At 45.7% G+C, this 27,819-nt stretch overlaps 1 protein-coding gene across 1 annotated transcript; it reads right to left on the bottom strand.

Annotated features, from left to right (window-relative positions):
* Nucleotides 1-462: 462 nt before the first annotated feature.
* On the bottom strand, nucleotides 463-5,248 carry LOC147120723 (C-X-C chemokine receptor type 1-like). Its single transcript, XM_085986952.1, has one exon. It carries the CDS (start codon nucleotides 5,218-5,220, stop codon nucleotides 4,159-4,161), a length of 1,062 nt encoding a protein of 353 aa, XP_085843078.1. The 5' UTR covers nucleotides 5,221-5,248; the 3' UTR covers nucleotides 463-4,158.
* Nucleotides 5,249-27,819: the final 22,571 nt, after the last annotated feature.

Below are 27,819 nucleotides of genomic sequence, written 5' to 3'. Positions count from 1 at the left end.
ACCACTTGGAAGAAGCACTGAGAGTAGCAAGGGCACAGAATGTACGCTGGGTGGGGGACTTCAATGTCCATCACCAAGAGTGGCTCCATAGCACCACTACTGACTGAGCTGGCCGAGTCCTAATACTCGCCGCAGAATATCTAGCCTCTGACCTGCTCTTGTTGCCACAGTATTTATGTGGCTGGTCCAGTTAAGTTTCTGGTCAATGGTGACCCCCCTTTCCTATGAGCTCAATGGGTTAATTCGTCAATTCCTGATTCCCTTCAGTCAATGTGGGGAAATATTCACTTAAAATTAAGAAACTTAAATGTAACAATGTACACTATCTTTAAATTTCATTCAGTAATAAAAAGTTGTGTGGTGATTTTTTTTTTAAAGCTGTCAGCAGAAAAGGTTAACTCCTTTACAGGTTTGTAATACAGCAGAGCAAATTGTCAGATGCACGCAATTGCATCACTTCACGTAAAAAAACATTTTTTTTAACTTTCCCGATCGAAAAAGACAGTTGGATTTTCACAATTTAATCGGTAAGTTAACTTTTTTTTCAAAGAAGACAAACCCAGATACCATTTAAAACTCGTCAATAAAAAAACTTTTACTTTTGCAAAATCTTTGTGCCTTTAAAACTTGCAAAGATTCTGATCAATTCAATTCAGCAGGTAAAAACATCAGACGTCATTAGTAACACCACTACAAACATTCTGTGAAACAACTCCACACACAACAATAGCATTTCTTTGCTTTTTTCCTGGTCACACATACTTGAAATTGGTCAGAAATTTCAAAAAAATACCAATTGTTGGTATGATTGCCTCATTTCCAGAACTAGAGGCTTTCACACAATTTACACCAACCAGAATTTCACCGTGGCCACAATAAAAGTCTGGTTTAAACAGGTTAATTAACCTCAATAACTTTAATTCAATTCAAACCAATATCTTAAAGTAACCAGTACCACTTGAAAGCAAAAGAGGGAGGAGATACCCTCAGCTTGTAGCTTCGAAACATTCATACAAGTCTTTTTCAGACATCACGACACTGAAAGTAGAAAAGGGACAGAACCTTTCCTTTTTCTCCTGCCTTTATTTCACTGGAGGTTACTTGTTAAAAACTTAGAAAGTGGGCGTCTCGGACTTGCAGTAACCAAATTATGAAGACAGTGCCTTGTAAACGTTCAAATTGATTTAAAATAAAATCAAACAATAGCAATTTTTTAATCCAATGAAAACAAAGTACTTTCAAAAAAAGTCCAGACTCATTTTCTACCAGACACGATCAGAAACCTTGGCAACCGTAACTTCAAGGCTGAAGCTTATCGTTTGTAAAACAAACTGCCTCTGATTTACAGTTTGCTGTACAAGCTGTCCCAGTCAAAATATATCCACAGCTGTGTCTTTAACTTTAAAAAATGCAAATCACAAAGATTCTCCCACTTCTAGATGCAAATTCTTAAATTGAAATGAACAAATTTAACACAAGAGAAGGTGATGAAACAAAAAAAGAGGGGGTATGATGAATGTCGGGTGAATTCTTCAAGGGAGAACCAGACCAAATACCATAAGTTGGGAGGGGATGTGAAGATGAAAATAAGATTGGCAAAGAGAGAATATGAAAGTAGAATGGCGGTTAACATAAAAAGGAACCTATAAATCTAAACAGTAAGCGGGTAGTAAGAGGCGGGGTGGAGCCTATTAGGGACAAAGAAGGTGATGTATGCTTCGAGGCGCAGGGCAAGGCTAGAATACTCAATGAGTACTTTTTATCGGTGTTTACTAAGGAGGTGGATGCTGACAAAATATCAGTAGAAGTAGAAAAGGTAGAAGCAATGGGAGGGGTGAAAACTGATAGGCAGGATGTACTAGAAAGACTGGATATGCTTAGAGTGGATAAGTCGCCTGGTCCAGATGGCTTGCATCCCAGGTTGCTAAGGGAATTGGGGGAGGAGATAGCGATAATTTTGCCAATGTTTTTTACAACATCTTTTATATCTTAAAACTTGGCAACCCTCCCACTGTGTACGTGTCTCTAACTATATGGCAAAATGGTCATCAGTTATTTTTCAGTTCTTCTTATCAATAGTTCGTCGAGCATCCATGGGTTTCAAGTCTGAAGATGTTTCTGTTTTTGCACTGATATCACAGTCAATAGTCTGTACCCACAGAACTTTAAAAGCTTGCTTTCCATATCTGTTGAAAGACAATTGGCAGCTTTCACAGCTTACAAGTCAAAGAGTTTATTTTGCAAAGTTCTCACAACAACCAGTCTTTGCCCTTGCGAAGCATGATGATGCATAACATTTGGTCAAGTTACAGCAAAATTTACAGCAAATAGTGAGTTCTACAGGCTAATTGTGACATTGCTACTGTCACCATGGCTGGGATCATCTAGAGGAGGCACTCATAATAGCATAAAAAAAGAAAGAATTCCATTTCTATAGCACCTTTCACAACTTCAGGACGTCCCAAAGTGCTTTACAGCCAATTAAATACTTTTGAAGTGGAGTCACTGTTGTAATGGAGGAAACTGATACATCATCACATTCCACATGTATGCTGACGACACCCAGCTCTACCTCACCAGCAGTTTTCTCGACACCTCCACGGTCTCTAAATTGTCAGACTGCTTGGCCGACATCCAGTACTGGATGAGCATAAATTTTCTCCAGTTAAATATTGGAAAGACCGAAGCCATTGTTTTCAGTCCCCACCACAAACCCCATTCTCTAGCCATCTATTCCATCTCTCTCCCGAACATCTGTCTGAGGCTAAACTAGACTGTTCGCAACCTTGGTGTCATATTTGACCCTGAAATGAGCTTCCGACCGCATATCCGCAGCTTAACTAAGACCGCCTATTTCCACCGCCGGAACATTGCCCGTCTCTGCCCTTGCCTAAGCTCATCCGCTGCTGAAACCCACATCCATGCATTTGTTACCTCTAGACTTGACTATTCCAACGCACTCCTGGCCAGCCTCACACATTATACCCTGTGTAAACTTGAGGTCATCCAAAACTCAGCTGCCCATGTCCTAACTCGCACCATGTCCTGTTCACCCATCACCCCTGTGCTCGCTGACATACATTGGCTCCCGGTTAAGCAACACCTGGATTTTAAAATTCTCATCCTTGTTTTCAAATCCCTCCACGGCCTCGCCCCTTCCTAGCTCTGTAACCTTCTCCAGCCTCACAACCCTCCCAAAGCTCTGCACTCCTCTAATTCTGCCCTCTTGCGCATCCCTGATTTTTATCGCTCCACCATTGGTGGCCGTGCCTTCAGCTGCCTGGGCCCTAAGCTCTGGAATTCCCTCCCTAGACCTCTCTGTCTCTCTACTTCTCTTTCCTCCTTTAAGACACTCCTTAAAACCAAGTCTTTGGCCAAGCTTTTGGTCATCGTCCCTAATTTCTCCTTATGTGGCTCGGTGTCAAATTTTTTGTCTTACAATACTCCTGTGAAGCACCTTGGGCCATTTTACTACATTAAAGGTGCTATATAGATACAAGTTGATGTTGCTGTTGTTGAAACGCGGCAGCCAAATTGCACACAGCAAGCTCCCACAAGGAACATAAGAAATTGTAAGAACACTGTTGATGGACGGTTCCAGTCTGAATAAATTACCCTAGAGTACTGAAGCACACGGCAACCTGTCCGCACCAAAATAAAGATGGAACAAGGTCAGTTCTGAGAATGGTGTGAATGAAGAAATGGCCCACAGTTCCACAGCTGTGTCTAATTCAATTCCATTACATTCAGGGTAGAAACTGTGAAGCGAATGGTCCTTGTGGCTATTCGCTGACTGGATAATATACGTATCAATTGGAAGCAGAAAAGCGTAGTCTTTGCTCAGAGTGTTAGCAATCCTGAACATTACGGGGTTGTTAATGCAATGGGGACAGACGTATCATTAGGACGGAGGTCTTATATGATCCCAACACATGGGTCACACTGAAAAAACTCAAGCTTTATTTCTGACCATCATGCATTGGATGCCAGCACATTGAACCAAACAGGAAACAGCTTATTTACAGCTTATTTATTAGACCTGAAACCAGCACAGCACTGTGACTTGATTTAATTCTTCGGAACTTCACTACATTCAGCTCTTCCTATTTTTCATCTGTTAACTTTCTAATTGGCCCCACCATCTCCATCACAAGGAGCCTATATTGTCGATGAAGTAAGTTTAGATACAGAGGAGGAGGACACAGATCTCTCATATTGTGACTTGGCGCTTTGTTTAATGATTCCTTTTGCAGCCAAGAGTTTGACCAGGTTCCTCCTGAATTTCACCCCGATGAATGCGTATAAGATTGGATTAATGCAGCTGTGCAGGAATCCCAAACTTTGGGTTGTAGACAGAGCCCTGTCGATATGATTGTGCCTGTCACAAGTCTCATCAATGAGTTTGCTCCTCATCAGCGTGTCGATGAACACAGTAACGTTGTACGGCAGCCAACAAATGAGAAAAGCCAGCACGACCGCTATGATGACCTTCATGGCTTTCTGTTTCTGGAATCCCTTCGTTTGACACAGTTTCTGGATCGTCACGCTGTAGCAGAAGATCATGACAGCCAGTGGGATGAGGAACCCAATAAAGTGCCGCAAAAACCTGGTTGTCACTCTCCACGTTTCAGCCGATTTACCTTCAAGTATCTCATAACACATCATTCTGCTGAAACCGGGTGGGGTATATTCACCCTTGTACAGAATCGGTAAAGACAGAATGATGGCCAGCACCCAAACAGCAGCACAAACCAGCTTGATTAGAAATGGTCTCCTCTGCTTGTGGGCCTGTGCAGCGTGGACAATGGCCAGATAGCGGTCGATACTGATACAGGCCAGCAACAGAATGCCACTGTAAAAGTTAACTTCCTGTAACATGCTGATAATCTTACACAGGGCATCACCAAACACCCACCCAGATATGGCATCCACTGCCCAAAAGGGCAAGGTCACAGCAAAGAGCAGATCGGCTACGGCCAGATGCAGCAGGTAGATGTCAGTGGACGATATTGTGCGTCGATTGTAAAGTAGGACAATCATTATGACCATGTTCCCTGCCACAGCGAGGAAACACACCAGGCTATAGACAGCAGAAATTACCACGCTAATTGAATGACTGTTAATTATTGGTGTACAAGGGGACGTCTCCCCATCATAAATGTAGTCATTAATATTGGTGAAATTTTCAAAAGACTCAAAGTCGAAGTCTGATATCTTCATTTTCTGAAAGAAAGAATAAGTAGATCAGGAAATGAGAATAAAACTAAGATATCAGATCTGTACTTTTATACCAAGCATAAGCACTAAATATCAAGGGAGTTTTTGAACCAACAAATTATATAGTGCGATAGCAAAATACTGCAGATGCTGGAAATCCGAAATAACAACAGAAAATGCTGGAAAAACTCAGCAGGCCAGGCAACATCCGTGGAGAGAAATTAGAGTCAACGTTTCGGGTCTAACTCTTTTTCAAAACTGGAAAGGAATGAAATAGATCGAAAGGCAGGGCTGCGAGAGAACAAAAGAAGTGACGAGACATTGAGAGGTATTCAAAATGAGACGAGATGGTGATCGGACTAGTGGAGACAAAAGACGGCTCTAGATTAGGTGTGAAATGTGCTGGCAGAATGGGAGACAGCTGCCATGTGGGAGAGAAAAAATGTATATAGCGCCTTTGACACTTAAAGCTAAAGGCACTATATTTGAATGTGCGAAGCCTTCATAACAAAATAGATGAATTATTGGTGCAGATAGAAATGAACAGGAATAGCCATAACGGAGACGTGGTTGCAAAGTGGCCAAGGTTAGGAACTAAATATTCCAGGAAACTTAACTTTTAGAAGAGATAGGCAAAATGGAAAGGAGGAGGGGTAGCGCTGATAATAAAGGATGGGATAAAGACAGTAGAGAGAAAGGATCTTAGCTCCGAAAATCAAGAAGTAGAATCAGTTTGGGTGGAGCTAAGAAACAGCAAGGGGCAGAAAACATTGGTGGGAGTTGTTTATAGGCCCCCAAACAGTAGCTGTAATGTAGGGCAGAGTATAAATCAGGAAATTAGAGGTACATGTAACAAGGGTAATACAGTAATCATGGGGGACTTTAATCTACATATAGACTGGGCAAACCAAATTTGCAGTTATAGTGTGGAGGACGAATACATGGAATGTATGCAAGATAGTTTTCTAGATCAGTATGTTAAGGAACCAACTAGAGAATAGGCTATTTTAGATCTAATATTGTGCAATGAGAAAAGGTTAATTAATAACCATATAGTAAAGGGGCCTTTAGGAAGAGTGACCTTAATATGATAGAATTTTATATTGAGTTTGAAAGTGATTTAGTTAAATCTGAAACTAGGGTCTTAAATCTAAACAAAGCAAACTACATAGGTCTAAGGGGCAAGTTGGCTAAGGTAGATTGGAAAACTATATTAAAAGGTATGACGGTAGACAAGCAATGGCTAGCATTTAAAGAATTAATACATAATTTACAACAAATATACATTCCTTTAAGGCACCAAAACCCCACAGAAAAAATGGCCCAATCGTGGTTAGCAAGAGAAGTTAAATATAGTATTAGATCAATGGAAGAGGCTTATAATGTTGCCAAAAAGAGTAGCAAGCCTGAGGATTGGGAGGATTTTAGAATTCAGCAAAGGAGGACCAAGAATATGATAAAGAAAGGGAAAATAGAATATGAGAGTAAACTAGCGAGAGACATAAAAACAGACTGTAAAAGCTTCTATAGGTATGTAAAAAGCAAAAGATTAGCAAAAGTAAATGTGGGTCCCTTACAGGCTGAGACAGGAGAAATTATAATGGGGAATAAGGAAATCGCAGAGAAATTAAACAAATACTTTGGGCTGGATTTTCTGAATGGAGATGTGTTGGAGGCAGGACTGCTGCTTGCCAGGTCTCAGTCCCGCCTCTATCATCTTCTGGTCAACCAGCGGGATTTTCCCCTGATTGACCTTGTTAAGCCCGCCCTGCGGGCTCAGCAGGCCAATTAGGGGGAAGTCGCTGACAGGGCACGCCAATGTCTGACGTGCCATCTGTCAAAATTTATTGAAAGAAGAAATGTCAGCATTTGACAGCCCTGTGAAGCTGTCAAACACTGACATTCTGTGTAGTTTGATAAGCCCTTGTGTTCAGGACTCATCAAACCTTTCTACTTTGTAGAAATCAGATGACTGTTGGTTCGGAGGATCCAACAGCCAGTCTGTGAAATCTACAATGAAGATGTCGGGACTTCGGATCCAGAGCAGCTGAAGGCTGTAGGCAGAAACAAAGGTAAGTTAACATTTTCTAACACTTTACACTCACCTCACATACTTACCACTCCACACTTGCACCCATCACTCACCTCTACATTGCACTTTCAGACCCCTCTGACCCCTGCAGACCCCCTACTCACCTCCTCCACACTGGTGGGGTTCCCTGAGGTCGGGAAGCCTCACTTGAAAAGGTAAAATGGGACTAATCCTTTTTTCTGCCTATTAACTACCTGTTAACAGGCAGTTCGAAGGGTTTAATTCCTTTCCCGCCTCAAGGAAACGGGACCCGGGTCAGGGAGGCTTCCCGCCTCCTGGAAAAGGCACGGAGGTGGGATGAGGGCGGCTTTGCCTGCCGCCACCACTTTCTGCAACTGGCAGTCCCACCTCCATACCCGCCTCCTCGGGGCTAGCAAAATCCTGCCCTTTGTGTCTGTCTTCACGGAAGAAGGCGCAAAAAACTTCCCAGAAATAGTGGATAACCAAGGCTCTAGCGAGAACGAGGAACTGAAAGAAATTAGTATCAGTAAAACAATGGCACTGGAGAAATTAATGGGATGAAAGCCGATAAATCCACTGGACCCAATGGCCTATATCCTAGGGTTTTGAAAGAGGTGGCTATAGAGATATTGGATGCATTGGTTGCCATTTTCCAAAATTCCATAGCTTCTGGAATGTTTCCCATGGATTGGAAGGCAGCAAATGTAACCCCACTATTTAAGAAAGGAGGGAGAGAGAAAATGAGGAACTACAGACCAGTTAGCCTGACATCAGTAGTAGGGAAAATGCTAGAATCTATTATTAAGGACGTGGTAACAGGGCACTTAGAAAATAATAATAGGATTGGGCAGACTCAACACGGATTTATGAAAGGGAAATCGTGTTTGACAAATCTGTTAGAATTTTTTGAGGTTGTAACTAACAGAATAGATAAGGGGGAACCAGTGGCTGTGGTGTATTTGGATTTTCAGAAGGCAATCGATAAGGTGCCACAAAAGAGGTTATTAAACAAAATTAGGGCTCATGGGATTGGGGGTAATATACTAGCATGGATTGAGGATTGGTTAACGGACAGAAAACAGAGAGTAGGAATAAACGGGTCATTTTCAGGTTGGCAGTCTGTAACTAGTGGGATACCGCAAGGATCAGTGCTTGGGCCTCAGCTATTCACAATCGTCATCAATGATTTGGATGAGGGGACCAAATGTAATATATCCAAGTTTGCTGATGATACAAAGCTGGGTGGGAATGTAAGTTGTGAGGAGGATGCAAGGAGGCTTCATGGGGATATAGACAGGCTAAGTGAATGGGCAAGAACATGGCAAATGGAATATAATGTGGAGAAATATGAAGTTATCCACTTTGGTAGGAAAAATAGAAAAGCAGAGTATTTTTTAAATGGTGAGAGATTGGGAAATGTTGGTGTTCAGAGGGACCTGGGTGCCCTTGTACATGAATCACTGAAAGTTAACATGCAGGTACAGCAAGCAATTAGGAAAGCAAATGGTATGTTGGCCTTTATACAACAGGATTTGAGTATAAGAGTAAAGATGTCTTATTGCAATTATATAGGGTCCTGGTGAGACCACACCTGGAGTATTGTGTACAGTTTTGGTCTCCTTACCTAAGGAAGGATATACTTGCCATAGAGGGAGTGCAACGGAGGTTCACCAGACTGGTTCCTGGGATGGGGGGATTGTCCTATGAGGAGAGATTGAGTAGACTAGGCCTATATTCTCTAGAGTTTAGAAGAATGAGAGGTGATCTCATTAAAACATACAAAAATTTTACAGGGCTTGACAGGGTAGATGCTGGGGGGATGTTTCCCCTGGCTGGGGAGTGTAGAACCAAGGCCCTCAGAGGTAACAGTCTCAGAATAAGGGGTCGGCCATTTAGGACTGAGGTGAGGAGAAATTTCTTCACTCAGAGGGAGGTGAATCTTTGGAATTCTCTGCCCCAGAGGGCGGTGGAGGCTCAGTCGTTGAGTATATTCAAGACAGAGATCGATAGATTTTTGAATATTAAGGGAATCAAGGGATATGGAGATAGTGCAGGAAAGTGAAGTTGAGGTAGAAGATCAGGCATGATCTCATTGAATGGCAGAGCAGGCTCGAAGGGCCAAATGGCCGACTCCTGCTCCTATTTCTTATGTTCTTAAACCAAAAATGAAATGAATGATCACTTTGTCTATTTTTAGTGATGTTGGTTGAGACATGAATATTAGCCAGGACACAAGCTGGTAAAAATTGAGTAGCGCCCCCTCCCTCTTGGGGCGCTACCTTCGCCGGGGCACTAAAATATTAGCGTCCCCGCGGCCGATTTTCCCAGGTAGCGCCCCGAGAGAGAGGAGGGGCGCTACTGGAAGCACGCCGCGGCCCTCTTGGGGTGCTACCTTCGCTGGGGCACTAAAATATTAGCGTCCCCGCGGCCAATTTTCCCAGGTAGCGCCCCGAGAGGGAGGAGGGGCGCTACTGGAAGCACACCGCGGCCCTCTTGGGGCGCTGCGAGGCAATATCAGCCACGGGGCTCTACCTTATTAAAGGGGAGGGTCCTGGCACAGCATGTCCCGGCGCCCAGCTGGGCCACCAGGGATCAGGAGTGCCGGCAAACGAGCCCGGCACTCAAGGGGAGTGCCGGGCTCATGGAGAGCAGCCGATACCCCGCGGGGGGGCTTCACGGGGGCCGTGGACAACAACGGGGGCAGGTGCTGGCAGGCGGCCAGCAACAAAAATGGCCGCCCGCCACCTCCCCTTTAACTAACGCCGCCCCGGCCGCAGGTAGGCCCCCCTGACCCCGGCGGACATAGCGTTGGGCGGTAAGTCAGGGGGCGCCACCCAATATTACAGCTGGGGTGCGAGCGGGGCACTGCGCACGGCAAGGACGTCATCACCGGCGGCACAGCGCGGCGCGGCACTAACAGTTAGCGTGCCACTAGCCTCCCGCTGAATTTCTTAAGGCGCTAACGGAAGGTGCAAATCAACTGAATTTAGCCCCCAAGGAGAATTTCCTGCTCTTCTTTCAATAGTGCCATGGTATTCCTTCACATCCCCTCAAACAGGCAGATGGGAGCCTTGGTTTAACATCTCAGCTAAGAGGTGGCACCTGCAACAATGGAGCACCCCATGTCAGCCTGGACTGTGTGTTGATGTCCTGGGAGTAATATAAAAGTCCCCAGTTATTGTCTTTAACTGATAAAATCTGACAAATATTTGATAAAATCAGATTTACCTACCCCAAAAGCATAATTGTAATGTTGTTTATGTTGAAAACCCTCAATAAAACATGAAAACATTGCACATTGCGCTAATTCTGTTTTCCATAAAAAAATTGATACTAGCTGGACGAGAAGCACATTTTGTATTGAAAGCCGTCCCAATCTACTTACCAACTTCTATACTGCCTGCACAAAACAACATTTTACTTTGTTTTTCTTATCATTATTTTTGCTGATTCCATCTATAAACGACATGACCCTCGGAGCATTGAGTACCAGGGGGCAGCAAGTGAATAAATGTCAGTAATAACAACAGAAAATAAATGTCAGTGTTTGCCAATATTCACGGAAAGCCTCCTTACATTGTGCAAAAACTGTTGAAATGATCAAATCAATTGAACTTCAGAATAAATTCCACATACCTTCACAAAAAATGTCTTTAAGCTGATTAAATTATTTTCTTGACCCGTGTGGAAGAGACAAAATCAGGAGGGCACAAAATCGGGTGGCTGCTATAACGTTCAGTGGCGTGAACACAGCTTTATATCTCAGAAACGTGAGGGGCATGTCCAGCGTGTCCTGTCAAATAGAACTGGGTGTTCTGTAAAGTGGGAAGAGTGCTGCAATACATTAAGTAATTTAAAGACAGAATGCACAGTGCCTCTGAGAAGTGACTCAAGTCCTCATTAGCAAAATCCCGCAGATTGTCGTAGCTCTGTGAGCACGTTATATGTCATAGCTGGGAAGCCTGGGTGTGGTCAAAAATGTCACAACTGGAGTTGTACGTCCCAGCCTTCAATGTGCTAAAAGGTGCCATTAGAGTCAGTAGCTGGAGTGGCAGCAGGTTCACTAGGATGACGCCTGGTATAAGGAAATACAAATATGAAAAAGACTTGAAAAATGTTGTTTTATGCACCCTGATACAGATACTCCCTACCCACCCGAGACCAAGTCATTCCCTGGAAGAGACAAAGAAACGATAAAAAGCAAGGCCATATTAGGGGGAAAATATCAGGAGACTTCTTCTCCAATCCCGTTAGGCGATCTAAACGATTCCAGGAAATTGTATTGACCCTGATTTATGTTACAGGACACCTGTCTCTTTTACAAAGTGATCGCCACTCCAGCCGGAATCAGGTCCATCTCCCTCTTGAAGGTATGCAGTGAATCGCACGAGTCGGCAACCTATTCCACTGGGAAGAGAACAGCCTAACATCCAACCTAGTTCTGCCTTACATTACCTGTAAGCGTGACCTCTGGTCCGCTCTAACTTATCCGGTAAAAACAATTTGTCCACGTAAAAACAATCTAGCCCCTTCATTATTTTATATATTACCCATATTCACGGCCACCCCTTGACCTTGTGGCCTTGCTACTCCCACCGTGTTAATCAGCGATAAGGCCATCTCTGACCACTTCCTTGTATCTCTCTCCACCCACATCCCACTTCCCCCCAACCCCGCCCGCCAACCCTACTTCCTTCTGTGTCCGCTTCTAGAAAAAAACTCCCTCCCAACTCTCTTACAGCTGCACTTAGGAAATCCCAACTGTCCAGCAAATGACCCTCCATTCACCATAATATTTCTGCAGCTACTGATATGCTTAGCCATACCCTCACTACCACCTTTGAGGCCCTAGTCCCTACTAAATCAATTACTCTCTCTCACCCTCGCCATTCCCACTGGTACGGCCCTCATCTCCATTCCCTTAAGTCCAAGGCACGCAGACTTGAATGGATATGGCAGCTAACTGGTTTAGTCATTCCCCGCCAGATCTGGCTAGACCACATAAAGCTCTCATCTGCCAAAACTGTTCACTATTGCAGGATCATTCCGGAATGCAAAGATAACCCTCGACTGTAACTCTGCTGCTAACTGTCTTCTTAAACCCCTCTCCCCTGTCTCTTCTACCCTCACCTCCAATAGCAAGCGCAAGGAGCTCATGGACTTCTTTGTCTCTAAGATTGAGACCATCCGATCCACTGCCTCTGCCACTTCCCTTCCTTCCCCTAGCCCACCGGGCCAAATTCCTCTCAGGTTCCCCCCTGCCCTAACCCTGAACTCACATCTTTCTCCAGTTTCTCTCCTATCTCCCCTTATGCTCTCTCCGCGCTCATCTTGTCCATGAGACCCACCTCCTGCTCCCTCGACCCTATTCCCACCAAACTGCTGACCACCCAACTTCCTTTTCTGGCTCCCATGTTAGCTGATATTGTTAACGGTTCTCTCTCCTCAGGTACTGCCCCCCTCTCCCTCAAATCTGCCGTCATCACCCCTCTCCTCAAAAAAACAACCCTTGACCCCTCCGTCCTTGCAAACTACCGCCCCATCTCCAACCTCTCGTTCCGCTCCAAAGTCCTTGAACGTGTTGTCGCCTCCCAAATCCGTGCCCATCTTTCCCACAATTCCATGTTTGAATCCCTCCAATCAGGTTTCCGCCCCTGCCACAGTACTGAACCGGCTCTCATCAAAGTCACAAATGACATCCTTTGTGTCTGTGACAGAGGTAAACTATCCCTCCTCGTCCTTCTTGACTTGTCTGCAGCCTTTGACACGGTTGACCACTCCATCCTTCTTCAACACCTCTCCTCTGTCATCCAACTGGATGGGACTGCACTCACCTGGTTCCATTCTTATCTATCTAATCGTAGCCAGAGAATCACCTGCAATGGCTTCTCTCCCCACTCCCGCATTGTTACCTCTGGTGTCCCCCAGGATCTATCCTTGGCCCCCTCCTATTTCTCATCTATATGTTTCCCCTTGGCGACATCATCCGAAAACACAGCGTCAGTTTCCACATGTACGCTGACGACACCCAGCTCTACCTCACTACCACTTCTCTCGACCCCTCCACGGTCTCTAAATTGTCAGACTGCTTGTCCGACATCCAGTTCTGGATGGGTAGAAATGTTCTCCAATTAAATATTGGGAAGACCGATGTTAAGTCTGTGAATTATTTAGTTAATTAAGACACAGACTAATGAGTAACAATAAAAACAGGTCTTTACTGGTTGGAGGTAGGGACTATACTGAATACAAGATTACTGCACAGTGCTTATATACCGGTGTGTTCACCCCCGGTATTACGTCTACAGCAGCCTGAGAAAGTAGTACATCTCTTAAGGTGGAACAGGTTACATACACAACAACCGAAGCCATTGTTTTCAGTCCCTGCCACAAACTCCATTCCCTAGCCACTGACTCCATCCCTCTCCCTAACATCTGTCTGAGGCTGAACCACACTATTCGCAACCTTGGTGCCATATTTGACTCTGAAATAAGCTTCCGACCACATATCCACAGCATAACTAAGACTGCCAATTTCCACCTCCGTAACATCGCCCATCTCCATCCATGCTTCTGCTCATTTGCTGCTGAAACCGTCATCAATGCCTTTGTTACCTCTAGACTTGATTATTCCAACATACTCCTGGCCGGCCTCCCACATTCCGCCCTACGTAAACCTGAGGCCATCCAAGACTCTGCTGCCCATGTCCTAACTCGCACCAAGTCCCGTTCGCCCATCACCCCTGTGATCGCTGATCTACATTGGCTCCGGTTAAGCAACGCCTCGATTTTAAAACTCTCATGCTAGTTGTCAAATCCTCCATGGCCTCGCCCCTCCCTATCTCCGTAACCTCCTCCAGCCCTACAACTCCCCGAGAGGTCTGCACTCCCCTAATTCTGCCCTCTTGAGCATCCCTGATTTTAATCACTCAACCATTGGTGGCCGTGTCTTCTGTTGCCTCGGTCCTAAGCTCCGGAATTCCCCCCTGAACCTCTCCTCCTCTCTACCTCTCTCTCCTCCTTTAAGATGCTCCTGAACACCTACCTCTTTGATCAAGCTTTTGGTTATCTGTCCTAATTTGTCCTTATATGGCTTGGTGTCAAATTTTGTTTGATAATCGCTCCTGTGAAGCGCCTTGGGACGTTTAACTATGTTAAAGGCGCAGTATAAATACAACGTGTTTTTGTTGTTGATATAGACCTCTATAGAGTCTATGGGGCAAAAAGAGGGTGTCCATTGCTGCTGAGGGCCGGAATGTGGATAGTGTCCTGCTATAGCACTAGAAGGGAGGAGGCCATTTAAAGGAGGTAGAACAGCCCCAAAGATCAGAAGATTGAGGGCGTTAACGGGGCGCAAAGCAACTAGCACCCGGGCGCGGCACCACCCAGGCCTCCTGCGAAATTCAGCGGGAGGTTAGCGGCGGCGCTAACCGGTAGTGCCCCATGGCGCTGCGCCACCGGTGATGACGTAATTGCCATGCACAGCGCCCCGCTCGTACTCCGGCTGCGATCTTCGGGAGCGCCCCCTGACTTACCTCCGGACGCTATGTCCGACGGGGTCAGGGGGGCCTACCTGCAGCCGGGGAGGCGCAATTTAAAGGCGAGGTGTGGGGCGGCCATTTTTGTTGCTGGCCGCCTGCCAGCACCTGCCTGCGCTCCTGTCCCCGGCCTCCTGAACGGATCCCCCCCCCCCCCACCCCCGCGGAGTGCCGGCTGCGCTCCGTGAGCCCGGCACTTCTCTTGAGTGCCGGGCTCTTCTGCCGGCACTCCCGATCCTCGGGGGCCCAGCTGGGCCCCGGGTCGCGCTGCGCAAGGCCCCTTCCATTTAAGACGGGGAGGAAGGCCTGCAGTACCGCAGCGCGACGCTGCCTTCTTGGGACGCAACCACTCAATTTCAGGCGCGGGGGCGCTAATGTTTCTGGGGCGCTTAAAGTAACACCCCAGCGAAGTTAGCTCCCCAAACGGGGCACTGCTCAATTTTTTAGCCCTATGCTTCTTTAAAGTATACAGAGCCAGCTCTTTAAGCCTATTTGGGTATCTGAGGTGTTTTAACCCGGGGAACAATCTGAACCTGGGGTACCTTTTCCAATGCCTCAATATCCCCCACCATGTGAGGGGTTCAAAACTGGACCTAGTATTCTAAATGAGGCCTAACCAAGGTCTTGTATGAGGACAAAATGGTGTGCTTTGTTTTGTAGTGGTTCCTGTGAATGAAGCCTAGTGCCTGTTTGCTTTAGATCCCAATGCGTGAGGTGGGGATTGGCAACCTGGCAAGTTCCCCTCTCTTCTACGGCTGATCCCGCCAACCCAGGGACCACCAAGAGAGGGGAGGCGTTAGTCTCTGAGGCAGCAGTGGAAGGCCCACCAATGCTTCTTTTGGAGGCAGGGGGTCAGTAGTGAGCATCTCTCCCTTCCTCAGGCGCTAAAGATTATCTAGTTTTAGGCCATGCCTCAGACAAGGCCTCAAAAAAAAAAACTTCTGATCTTTGGCACTGTTCTACCTCCTTTAAATGGGCTCCTCCCTTCTAGTGCTGCAGCAGGACACTGTTCGCATTCCCGGCCCTCAGCAGCAGTGGATGCCCTCTTCATGGCAGAAGTCCCACCAGGTAGATAAGCTGGTTAGGAAGGCCTTAGCCTTCTTTATTTTCCTTTATTATTAGCCGAGGCATAGAATACAAGAGCAGGGAGGTTATGCTTGAACTGTGTAAAACACTATTTAGGCCGCAGCTAGAATATTGCATGCAGTTCTGGTTACCACATTACAGGAAGGATGTGATTGCACTAGAGAGGGTGCAGAGGAAATTTATGAGGATGTTGCCAGGACTGGAGAATTTTAGCTCTGAGGAAAGATTGGATAGGCTGGGGTTGTTTTCTTTGGAACAGAGGAGGCTGAGGGGAGATTTAATTGAGGTGTATAAAATTATGAGGGGCCTAGATAGAGTGGATAGGAAGGACCTATTTCCCTTAGCAGAGAGGTCAATAACCAGAGGGCACAGATTTAAAGTAATTGGTAGAAGGATTAGAGGAGAGTTGAGGAGAAATGTTTTCACCCAGAGGGTGGTGGACCCAGGACCTTCTGACTCCCAGGCGAGGGTGCTACCAACATGAGCCACGGGCTGACATCTACCTCACAGCACTGTGGGAGCACCTTCACCTCACGGACTGTAGCGGTTCAAGAAGGCGGCTCACCTCCACCTTCTCGAGGGCAACTCGGGATGGGCAATAAATGTCAGCCTTGCCAGCGACGCCCACATCCCGTGAACGAATAAAAAAAAATCTGAGTCTCTGCTGCTTAAATAGAGCCCAAAGATCAAGAGAGGAAACATCTCTCTCTCTGCTGCCCTATTGGATAATTAAGTTCTCATTAATTCGGATCTCTCTTTGCCTGATTAGACAACCGAGATTAAATCAGTCAGACTGCTGACATGCTGACTTGGGCTGTTTGGAGTCTTCATGTAACACAAAATACAAAGACAGAAAGTGAAAATGAACCTCATTGTTTGTGATGGCCAGGGTTTTCATCCATTTTCCTGTGAAAAGCCACAAAAAAGAACCCACCACCTCGATTGTATGGCAGGATTCCTGCAAGCACAGAGCATAATTTACCACATTCATATTGCTCAATGTACCCCCTACCTTTATGTAACTCCATTCTTGAATGGGAAGGACTGCCAGTCCATAAGTCCGCAGGTGGTCTGCAGCCATAGGAACAGAATTGTGCACATCAATGTTCATTACCCTGGCCGCTCCCACGATTCCTTCATCTTGTGATGGTCAGTGGTGACAGCGTTATTTGAAGGATGTTAGAGGACCAAGGAAATTCACTGTGCTCACAGCTCATGGTGCCTTCAACATCATTAAACAGCAATGCAATTGCTTCAACAGATCCAGGGGCGTGCTGGAGTACAGCCCAGCCGAGGCCTCCAAAATGAGTGCTTAGAACATAAGAAATAGGAGCAGGAGTAGGCCATTCGGCTCTTCGAGCCTGCTCCGCCATTCAATGGGATCATAGAAACATAGAAACATAGAGATAGGAACAGGAGTAGGCCATTCGGCCCTTCGAGCCTGCTCCGCCATTCAATGAGATCATGGCTGATCTTCGTCTGAGATCATAGCTGATCTTACCAGTTCAGTACCCCGTCCCCGCCTTTTCTCCGAAACCCTTAATCCCCTTAGCCTTCAGAAATATATCCAATTCTCTCTTGAAAATATTTATTGAATTAGCCTTCACAGCCCTCTGTGGCAGGGAATTCCACAGGCTCACCACTCTTTGAGTGAAGAAATTCTTCCTCATCTCTGTTTTAAATGATTTGCCCGCTATTTTTAGACTGTGGCCCCTGGTTCTGTGCTCCCCGGCCATTGGAAACATTCTCTCTGAATTCAGCCTGTCCAGGCCTGCCATAATTTTATATGTTTCGATGAGATCCCCTCTCAATCTTCTAAACTCCAGTGAGTACAAGCCCAAACTATTTAATCTCTCTTCGTAGGTCATTCCCGCCATTCCAGGTATCAGCCTGGTGAATCGCCGTTGCACTCTTTCCATGGCAAGAACATCCTTCCGCAGATGGGGCGACCAAAACTGTACACAATACTCCAGATGCGGTCTCACCAGCACCTTGTACAGCTGTAGTAAGGTATCCCTATTCCTATACTCGAACCCCCTTGATATGAAGGCCAACATACCATTTGCCTTCTTAATCGCCTGTTGCACCTGCATGCTCTCCTTCAGTGACTGGTGCACAAGAACACCCAGGTCCCTCTGCACTTCCCCATCTCCCAATCTATTGCCATTTAGATAATAATCTACCCTCCTGTTTTTACCCCCAAAGTGGATAACCTCGCATTTATCCACATTATAGTGCATCTGCCACGTATCCGCCCATTCCCCCAACCTGTCCAAATCGCACTGTAGCCTCCTGACATCCTCATCAGAGCCCACCCCTCCTCCTAGTTTAGTGTCGTCAGCGAATTTGGAAATATTGCATCCAATTCCCTGATCCAGATCATTTATATATATTGTGAACAGCTGGGGTCCCAGGACAGATCCTTGCGGCACCCCGCCGGTCACTGCCTGCCACTCCGAAAACGAGCCGTTTATTCCAACTCTCTGTTTTCTATCTGCCAGCCAGTTCTCTATCCACGTTAATACTTTGCCCCCAATCCCATGAGCCTTAATTTTGCATGATAATCTTTTGTGTGGAACCTTATCGAAGGCTTTCTGGAAGTCAAGGTACACCACATCCACTGGCTCTCCCCCATCTATTTTACCAGTTACTTCCTCAAAAAATTCCAGCAGATTAGTCAAACACGATTTACCCTTTGTAAATCCATGTTGACTCTGTCCGATCCTTTCCCCATTTGTCAAGTGCTCCGCTATTTTATCCTTAATAATGGACTCTAGCATTTTGCCCACAACCGATGTAAGGCTTACTGGTCTATAATTCCCTGCTTTCTCTCTACCCCCCTTTTTAAATATTGGGGTAACATTAGCTACCCTCCAATCCACGGGTACTGTTCCCGAGTCAATGGAGTTCCGGAAGATGATCCTTAGAGCATCTGCTATCTCCAGGGCCACCTCCTTAAGTACCCTAGGATGTAGTTTATCAGGCCCCGGGGATTTGTCGGCCTTCAGTCCCCTCAACTTACCCAACACCATATCCCTAGAGATACTAATTTCTGTCAGCTCCTCCCTCTCATTAGTCCCTATGTTTGCCGATATTCCTGGGAGGTTATTTGTGTCCTCCTTTGTGAATACAGAACCAAAGTATGAGTTTAATTGGTCTGCCATTTCCTTATTCTCCATTATATATTCTCCCGAATCGGACTGCAAGGGACCGACTTGGGATTTTACCAGTCTTTTCCTCCTGATATACCGATAAAAGCTTTTGCAGTCTGTCTTTATGTTTGCTGCAAGTTTACTTTCGTATTCTATTTTCCCCTTCCTGATTAATCCCTTTGTCCTCTTTTGCTGTATCCTGTACTGCCCCCAATCTTCCGGTCTGGTGCTTTTTTTTGCCAGTTGATATGCCCTTTTTTTTGATTTTATGCTGTCCCTAATTTCCCTCGTTATCCACGGTCGAGTCACCTTTTTAGGTTTATTTTTATGCCAAACCGGTATAAACATGTTCTGGAATTCTTCCATTCTATCTTTGAATGCTTGCCATTGTCTATCCACTGTCAATCCCCCCAGAAACACCACCCAATCAATCTTACCCAATTCCCGTCTCATACCCTCGTAATTCCCTTTATTTAAGTTCTGGACCTTAGTCTCTGATTCAATTTCCTCACTCTCCATCTCGACTGAGAGCTCGATCATATTATGATCGCTCTGACCCAAGGGGCCTCGTACAAGAAGATTGCTGATAAGTCCCTTCTCATTGCACAATACCCAGTCTAAAATGGCCTGATCTCGAGTCGGCTCCTCGACATATTGGTCCAGATAACCGTCCCGAAAACATTCCAGGAATTCCTCCTCCTCAGAATTTTTACTAATTTGGGTAGTCCAATCAATATGTAAATTAAAGTCACCCATGATGACAGCTGTGCTCTTATCGCACGCTTCTCTAATTTCCCTTTTTATGCCTTCCCTCACCTCCATATTACTATTTGGAGGCCTATATATCACACCCACTAACGTTTTCCTCCCCTTGCTATTTCTCATTTCTACCCATACAGATTCCGTTTCATCCGAGTTAATATCCTTCCTTTCCATTGCATTAATCCCCTCCTTTACCAGCAATGCTACCCCACCTCCCCTACCTTTTTGCCGATCCTTCCTAAATATTGTATATCCCTGGATGTTAAGTTCCCAGCCTTGCCCACCCTGCAGCCACGTTTCTGTAATCCCAATCAAATCATACTTGTTTACCTCTATTTCCACAACTAATTCATCCACCTTGTTCCTAATGCTTCTAGCATTAAGATACAAAGCCTTCAGGCTTGCTTTTTTCACACTCTCATTATGAATTAGTTTGGCCCTTTGTGTTTCTCTCCTTTGCTTATTGCTTCTCACCTTTCTACCATCTATTTCTGACTTCATATGACTTCCCTCTTTTCCACTATCTAGGTTCCCATCCCCCTGCCAAATTAGTTTAAATCCTCCCGAACCGCCCTCGAAAATATTACCCCGAGGACATCGGCTCCCTCACAGTTCAGGTGTAGACCGTCCCCTTGGTACAGGTCACTCCTCCCCAAGAACTGGTTCCAATGCCTCAAGAATTTAAATCCCTCTCCCTTGCACCACTGCTCAAGCCACGTATTTAGCTTATCTATCTTACTCTCTCTAAACTTATTAGCTCGTGGCACTGGTAGCAATCCAGAGATTACTACCTTTGAGGTCCTACTTTTCAATTTAGCTCCTAACTCCCTAAATTCAGCTTGTAGGACCTCCTCCCTCTTTTTACCTACATCGTTGGTACCTACATGTACCACGACAACTGGCTGATCCCCCTCCCCCTTCAGAATGCTCTGCACCCGCTCCAAGACATCCTTGACCCTTGCACCAGGGAGGCAACATACCATCTTGGAGTCTCGGTCTCGGCCACAGAAACTCCTATCTATCCCCCTTACAATTGAATCCCCTATCACTATAGCCCTATCCCTCTTTTTCCCGCCCTTCTGTGCAGCAGAGCCAGTCATGGTGCCCTGAACCTGGCTGCTGGTGCCTTCCCCTGATAAGTCATCTCCCCCAACAGTACCCAAAACGGTAAACCTGTTTTGGAGGGAGATGACCGCAGGTGACTCCTGCACTACCTTCCTGCCTTTACCCTGCCTTTTGGTCACCCATTTACTGTCTGAGCTAGCCTTTACCTGCGGTGTGACCAACTCACTGAATGTGCTATCCACAACATCCTCAGCATCGCGTATGCTCCAGAGTGAGTCCATTCACAGCTCCAGCGCCGCCATGCGGTCCGCTAGGAGCTGCAGCTGGACACACTTCCTGCACACATAGTTGTCAGGGACAGTGTCCCTGATTTCCCACATGGCACAGGAGGAGCATGACACGGGTCCGAGCTGCCCTTCCATGACTTAACCCTTACAATACCCTTTTATTTACTACGATTTAGCTTAATTATTGAATTCTACTTAGAATAAGTTTGTGAAAGTACTCACCAACCAGTCACCTACCTGTTTTCTGGTGTTGTATTTTCACTGCCGCCTCCTGTCCTGGAACCTTTTCCACCTAGGTTAGGCTCCTGAAATAAAATAAATTGAACCTACCTTTTCAACTTCCCCTAACCCCTAAAACGTTAGAGGAGGTGGAAGGGTGGGAGACACTACACTGTAGTGTTTCGGGTTTAGCAACAGCTCCACCTATATAAGAGTTACTGGCCTCCTGCTCTCCCGACTGCACCAGCTGTGAAAGAAAAAGCCCGCGAAAGGTGAGCTTTTAAACTCACCAGTTACTGGCCTCCTGCTCTCCCGACTGCCCCAGCTGGCTGATCTTCTGCCTCAACTCCATTCACCGGCCCTATCGCCATATCCCTTGATGCCCTTACTAGTCAGAAATCTATCGACTTCTGTTTTGAATATTCCCACTGACTGAGCCTCCACAGCCCTCTGGGGTAGAGAATTCCAAAGATTCACCACCCTCTGTCTGAAGAAATTTCTTCTCATCTCAGTCCTGAATGGCCTACCCTTTATCTTGAGGCTGTGGCCCCTGGTTCTAGACTCCCCAGCCAAGGGAAACATTCTCCCAGCATCCATCCTATCAAGCCCTGTAATAACTTTGTATGCTTCAATGAGATCCCCTCTCATTCCTCTGAATTCAAGAGAATACAGGCCTAGTTTACTCAATCTCTTCTCATACGACAGTCCCGCCATCCCAGGAATCAATCTCGTGAACCTTCGTTGCACTCCCTCTATGGCAAGTATATCCTTCCTTCGGTAAGGAGACCAAAGTTGTACACAGTACTCCAGGTGTGGTCTCACCAAGGCCCTATATAATTGGAGTAAGACTTCTTTACTCCTGTACTCAAATCCTCTTGTAATGAAGGCCAGCATACCATTTTCCTTCCCAATGGCTTGCTGCACCTGCACATTCACTTTCAGTGACTCATGTACAAAGACACCCAGGTCCCTTTGAGCATCTGCATTCCCCAATCTTTCACCATTTAGGAAATACCCTGCCTTTCTGTTTTTTCTACCAAACTGGATAACTTCACATTTATCCACATTATATTCCATCTGCCATGTTCTCGCCCACTCACTGAGCCTGTTGAGATCCCCTTGAAGCCTCTTCACATCCTCTTTGCAACTGACACTGCCACCCAGCTTTGTATCATCAGCAAATTTGGAAATGTTACATTTAGTCCCCTCATCCAAATCATTGATATAGATTGTGAATAGCTGGGGCCCAAGCACCTTTCCTTGCAGTACCCCACTAGACACAGCCTGCCATCCTGAATAAGACCCGTTTATCCCTACTCTTTGTTTTCTGTCTGTTAACCAATTCTCAATCCATGCTAGTATATTACCCCCAATTCCATGTGCCCTAATTTTGTTCACCAACCTCTTGTGTGGGACCTTATCGAAGGCCTTCTGAAAATCCAAATACACCACATCTACCGGTTCCCCTTTGTCTACTCCACTATTTACACCCTCAAAGAACTCCAATAGGTTTGTCAAACAGGATTTCCCTTTCATAAATCCATGTTGACACTGCCCAATCTTACTATTAGTTTCCAAGTGCCCAGTTATTGCATCCTTTATAATAGATTCTAGCATTTTCCCAACTATTGATGTGAGGCTAACAAGTCTGTAGTTCCCCGTTTTCTCTCTCCCTCCTTTCTTAAATAGCGGGGTTACATTTGCTATCCTCCAATCTGCAGGAACCGTTCCAGAATCTATAGAATTTTGGAAGATGACAACCAATGCGTGCACTCTCCCAATGGCCACCTCTTTCAAAACCCTAGGATGTAGATCATCCGGTCCTTGGGATTAATCCCATTAATTTTGCTAGTACTGTTTTTTTACTGCTAATAATTTCTTTAAGTTCCTCATTCTCGTCATACCCTTGGTTTTCTCGTATTTCTGGGAGGTTTTTTGTGTCTCCCTCCGTGAAGACAGAAACAAAGTATTTATTTTCTCTGCCATTTCCTTATTTCCCATTATAAATTCCCTCGTCTCTGACTGTAAAGGACCTACATTTACCTTCGCCAGTCTTTTCCTTTTCACATACCTATAGATGCTTTTACAATCCGTTTTTATATTTTTTGCTAGTTTGTGCTCATATTCCATTTTCCCTTTCTTTATCTATTTCTTGGTCCCCCTTTGCTGATTTCTAAAAAGATCCCAATCCTCAGGCTGACTGTTTTTTCTGGCAACTTTATAAGCTTCCTCCTTTGACTTAATACTAGCTTTAATTTCTTTTGTTAGCCATGGTTGGATCACTTTTCCTTTTGGGTTTTTATGCCCTAGAGGAATATATGTTTGTTGCAAATTATGCATTATTTCCTTGAATGTTAGTCATTGTATGTCCTTCATACCTTTTAGTGTAGGCTCCCAATCTACCATGGCCAACTTGTCCCTCATACCCTTGTAGTTTCCTCTGTTTAGATTGAAGACCTTAGTTTCAGATTGGACTATATCACTCAAACTTAATGTAAAATTCAATCATATTATGGTCACTTGTCCCTAAAGGCCCCTTTACCACAAGATTATTGATTAGCCCTTTCTCATTACACAGTACCAGATCAAGAATAGCCTGTTCCCTGGTTGGTTCCTCCACATACTGATCCAGGAAATCATCTCGCATGCATTCCAAGAATTCGTCCTCCACACCATTAGTGGTAATTTGATTTGCCCAGTCAATATGTAGATTAAAGCCCCCCCATGATTACCGTATTGCCCTTGTTACATGCACTTCACAGAATCACAGAATCACAGAAACCCCACAGTGCAGATAGAGGCCATTTCGGCCCATCGAGCCTGCACCGACACATATCCCACCCGATCCCCGTAACCCCTACACCAACACATATCCCACCCTATCCCCGTAACCCCACGTATTTAATCCCCCTAACACTAAGGGTCAATTTATCATAGCCAATCAACCTAACTCGCACAACTCGCTGCAGTTGTATAGGGCCTTGGTGAGACTTCTAATCTCTTGATTGATACTGTGCTCTACATTACCATTACTGTTTGGTGGCCTATACACAACACTCACCAATGTTTTCCGCCCTTTGCTGTTTCTTCGGTCCACCCAAACTGATTCCAGTTCTACATCACGATCTGCCGAGCCAAGATCTTTTATCTCTACCGTACCGATCTCATCCCTTATTAACAGCGCTATGCCACCTCTTTCCTTTTTGTCTGTCCTTCCTAAATGTTGAGTACCCTGGAACATTCAGTTCCCAGCTTTGGTTCTGCACAGTTTTATCCTGCAAAAGGGCCTAACCATGGAGCAGGAAGGAGAAGAAAGGCACAAAAAAAGCAGAAGAAATGGGGATGTTCGCCGATGGCTGCACAGTGTTCAGTGCCATTCGCAACTCCTCAGATAATGAAACAGTCCATGCCCGTATGCAACAAGACCTGAACGACATTCAGGCTTGGGCTGATAAGTGGCAGGTAAAATTCACGCCACACAAGTACCAGGCAATGGCTATTTCCAACAAGCGAGAGTCTAACCACCGCCCCTTGACATTCAATGGCATTACCATCACCGAATCTCCCACCATCAACTTCTTGGGGGTCACCATTGACCAGTGGATGTGGTGTATTTGGACTTTCAGAAGGCTTTTGATAAGGTCCCACATAAGAGATTAGCGTGTAAAGTAAAGGCACATGAGATTGGGGGCAAGGTATTGACTTGGATAGAGAACTGGTTGGCAGACAGAAAGCAAAGAGTTGGAATAAATGGGTCTTTTTCTGAGTGGCAGGCAGTGACCAGTGGGGTACCGCAGGGATCGGTCCTAGGACCCCAGCTGTTCACAATATATATTAATGATCTAGACAAGGGAACTATATGTAATATCTCCAAGTTTGCAGATGACACAAAGCTGGGTGGGCGTGTGTGCTGTGAGGAGGATGCCAAGAAACTCCAGTATGATTTGGACCGGTTGGGTGATTGGGCAGAAGCATGGCAGATGCAATATAATGTGGATAAATGCAAGGTTATCCACTTTGGTGTCAAAAACAGGAAGGCAGATTATTATCTGAATGGCAATAGATTGGGAGAAGGGGAAGTGCAACGAGACCTCGGTGTCCTTGTGCATCCGTTGCTGAAGGTAAGCATGCAGTTGCAGCAGGCGGCTAAGAAGGCAAATGGTATGTTGGTCTTCGTAGCGAGAGGGTTTGAGTACAGGAACAAGGATGTCTTGCTGCAGTTGTATAGGGCCTTGGTGAGACCACACCTTGAGTATTGTGTGCAGTTTTGGTCACCTTATCTGAGGAAGGATGTTCTTGCCATGGAGGGAGTGCAGCGAAGATTCACCAGGCTGATACCTGGGATGGCAGGAATGACGTATGAGGAGAGATTGGGTCGATTGGGTTTATACTCGTTGGACTTTAGAAGAATGAGAGGGGATCTCATTGAAACTTATAAAATTCTAACAGGACTAGACACAGGAAGACCCTAGGCAAGACGGAGGGTCAGAGGGATCTGGGTGTGCAGGTACACAGATCCCTGAAGGCGGCGGAACAGGTGGATAAGGTGGTAAAAAAGGCATATGGGATACTTGCCTTCATTAGCCGAGGCATAGAATATAAGAGCAAGGAGGTTATGATGGAGCTGTATAAAACACTGGTTAGGCCACAGCTGGAATACTGTGTGCAGTTCTGGTCGCCACACTACAGGAAAGATGTGATCGCGTTAGAGAGGGTGCAGAGGAGGTTCACCAGGATGTTACCAGGGCTGGAGCGCTTCAGCTATGAAGAGAGACTGGGCAGATTGGGTTTGTTTTCCTTGGAGCAGAGGAGGCTGAGGGGGGACATGATTGAGGTGTACAAAATTGTGAGGGGCATAGATAGGATGGATGCTGAGGAGCTTTTCCCCTTAGTAGAGGGGTCAATAACTAGGGGGCATAGATTCAAGGTAAAGGGCGGGAGGTTTAGAGGGGATTTGAGAAAGAACTTTTTCACCCAGAGGGTGGTTGGAGTCTGGAACTCACTGCCTGAAAGGGTTGTGGAGGCAGAAACCCTCACAACATTTAAGAAGCATTTGGATGAGCATTTGAAATGCCATAGCATACAAGGCTACGGGCCAAATGCTGGAATATGGGATTAGATTAGACAGGGCTTGATGGCCGGCATGGACACGATGGGCCGAAGGGCCTCTATCCGTGCTGTATTACTCTATGACTCTATGACTCTAAGGATGTTCCCGATGGCCGGGGAGTCCAGAACCAGGGGTCACAGTCTAAGGATAAGAGGTAAGCCATTTAGGACAGAGATGAGGAGGAACTTCTTCACCCAGAGAGTGGTGAACCTATGGAATTCTCTACCACAGAAGGCAGTAGAGGCCAATTCATTAAATATATTCAAGACGGAGTTCGATATAATTCTTAAGGCTAAAGAGATCAAGGGATATGGAGAGAAAGCAGGGACCAGGTACTGAATTTGGATGATCAGCCATGATCCCATTGAATGGTGGAACAGGCTTGAGGGGCCAAATGGCCTACTCCTGCTCCTATCTTCTATCTATCTGTCACCTGTCACAGGACCAGACTGGCAGCTATGTCCTTCAGGACTCAGCCAATTCAATCAGTAGTGGTGCTACTGAGCCACTCTTGGTGATGGACATTGAAGTCCCCCACCCAGCGTACATTCTGTGCTCTTGCTACTCTCAGTGCTTCTTCCAAGTGGTCTCCAACACGGAGGAGTACTGATTCATCAGCTGAGGGAGGGTGGTAGGTGGTAATCAGCAGGAGCTTTCATTGCCCATGCTTGACCTAAAACCATGAAACATCATGGGGTCCAGACTCACATATAGGCCAGCAGATTTCCCTTCCCTAAAGGTGGGTTTTTACAACAATTCATGGTTACCATTACTGATACAAGTTTTTTAATTCCAGATTTATTTAATTAACTGAATTTAAATTCCCTAGCTGCTGTGGTGGGGTTTAAACTCATGTCTCATGGATAATTAGTCCAAGGCCTACTGGATTACTAGCCCAGTGACATTACCACTGCGCTACCTTAGAACAGAGAAGGGGAAGAGGAGATTTGATAGAGGTGTTCAAAATCATGAACAGTTGGTGGCCCTCTTCTTGTCTACAAGCATTCCCTCCTGTTATCTTCAAGCAGATGTAAAAGGGACATATGCTGCAAAGAAGATTGTGAGGGAAGATGACTGCTATCTGTTGTGTATGTAATATGTGTGCTACTTTGAACCTATGGACAGGACTGCACTACTTGTAGGGCGTAGTGATACGCAGTACCACTCCTGGCCATAGGGGTATAAATAGTACTGTGGGTACTGATCTCCCCTCAGTTCCCGCCTGTGGGCATGAAGTAAAGACCTACGTGTAGTCCCTACCTCCAACCAGTAAAGACCTGTTTGAGTTATACGTTTAAGTCTTTGTGTTAATTGTTCAATACAATACACA

The sequence above is a fragment of the Somniosus microcephalus genome, chromosome 4 (genome assembly GCF_052327205.1).
Source record: "Somniosus microcephalus isolate GS21.2 chromosome 4, FLI_Smic_1.0, whole genome shotgun sequence".
NCBI classification, from domain to species: Eukaryota; Metazoa; Chordata; class Chondrichthyes; order Squaliformes; family Somniosidae; genus Somniosus; species Somniosus microcephalus.
Note: the sequence above shows the minus strand (reverse complement) of the source record. Positions and strands in the feature narration are given on the sequence as shown.

Excerpts from the sequence above, each read along its gene's own strand:
- LOC147120723 (XM_085986952.1), bottom strand. The coding sequence starts at position 5,220 with ATGAAGATATCAGACTTCGACTTTGAGTCTTTTGAAAATTTCACCAAT.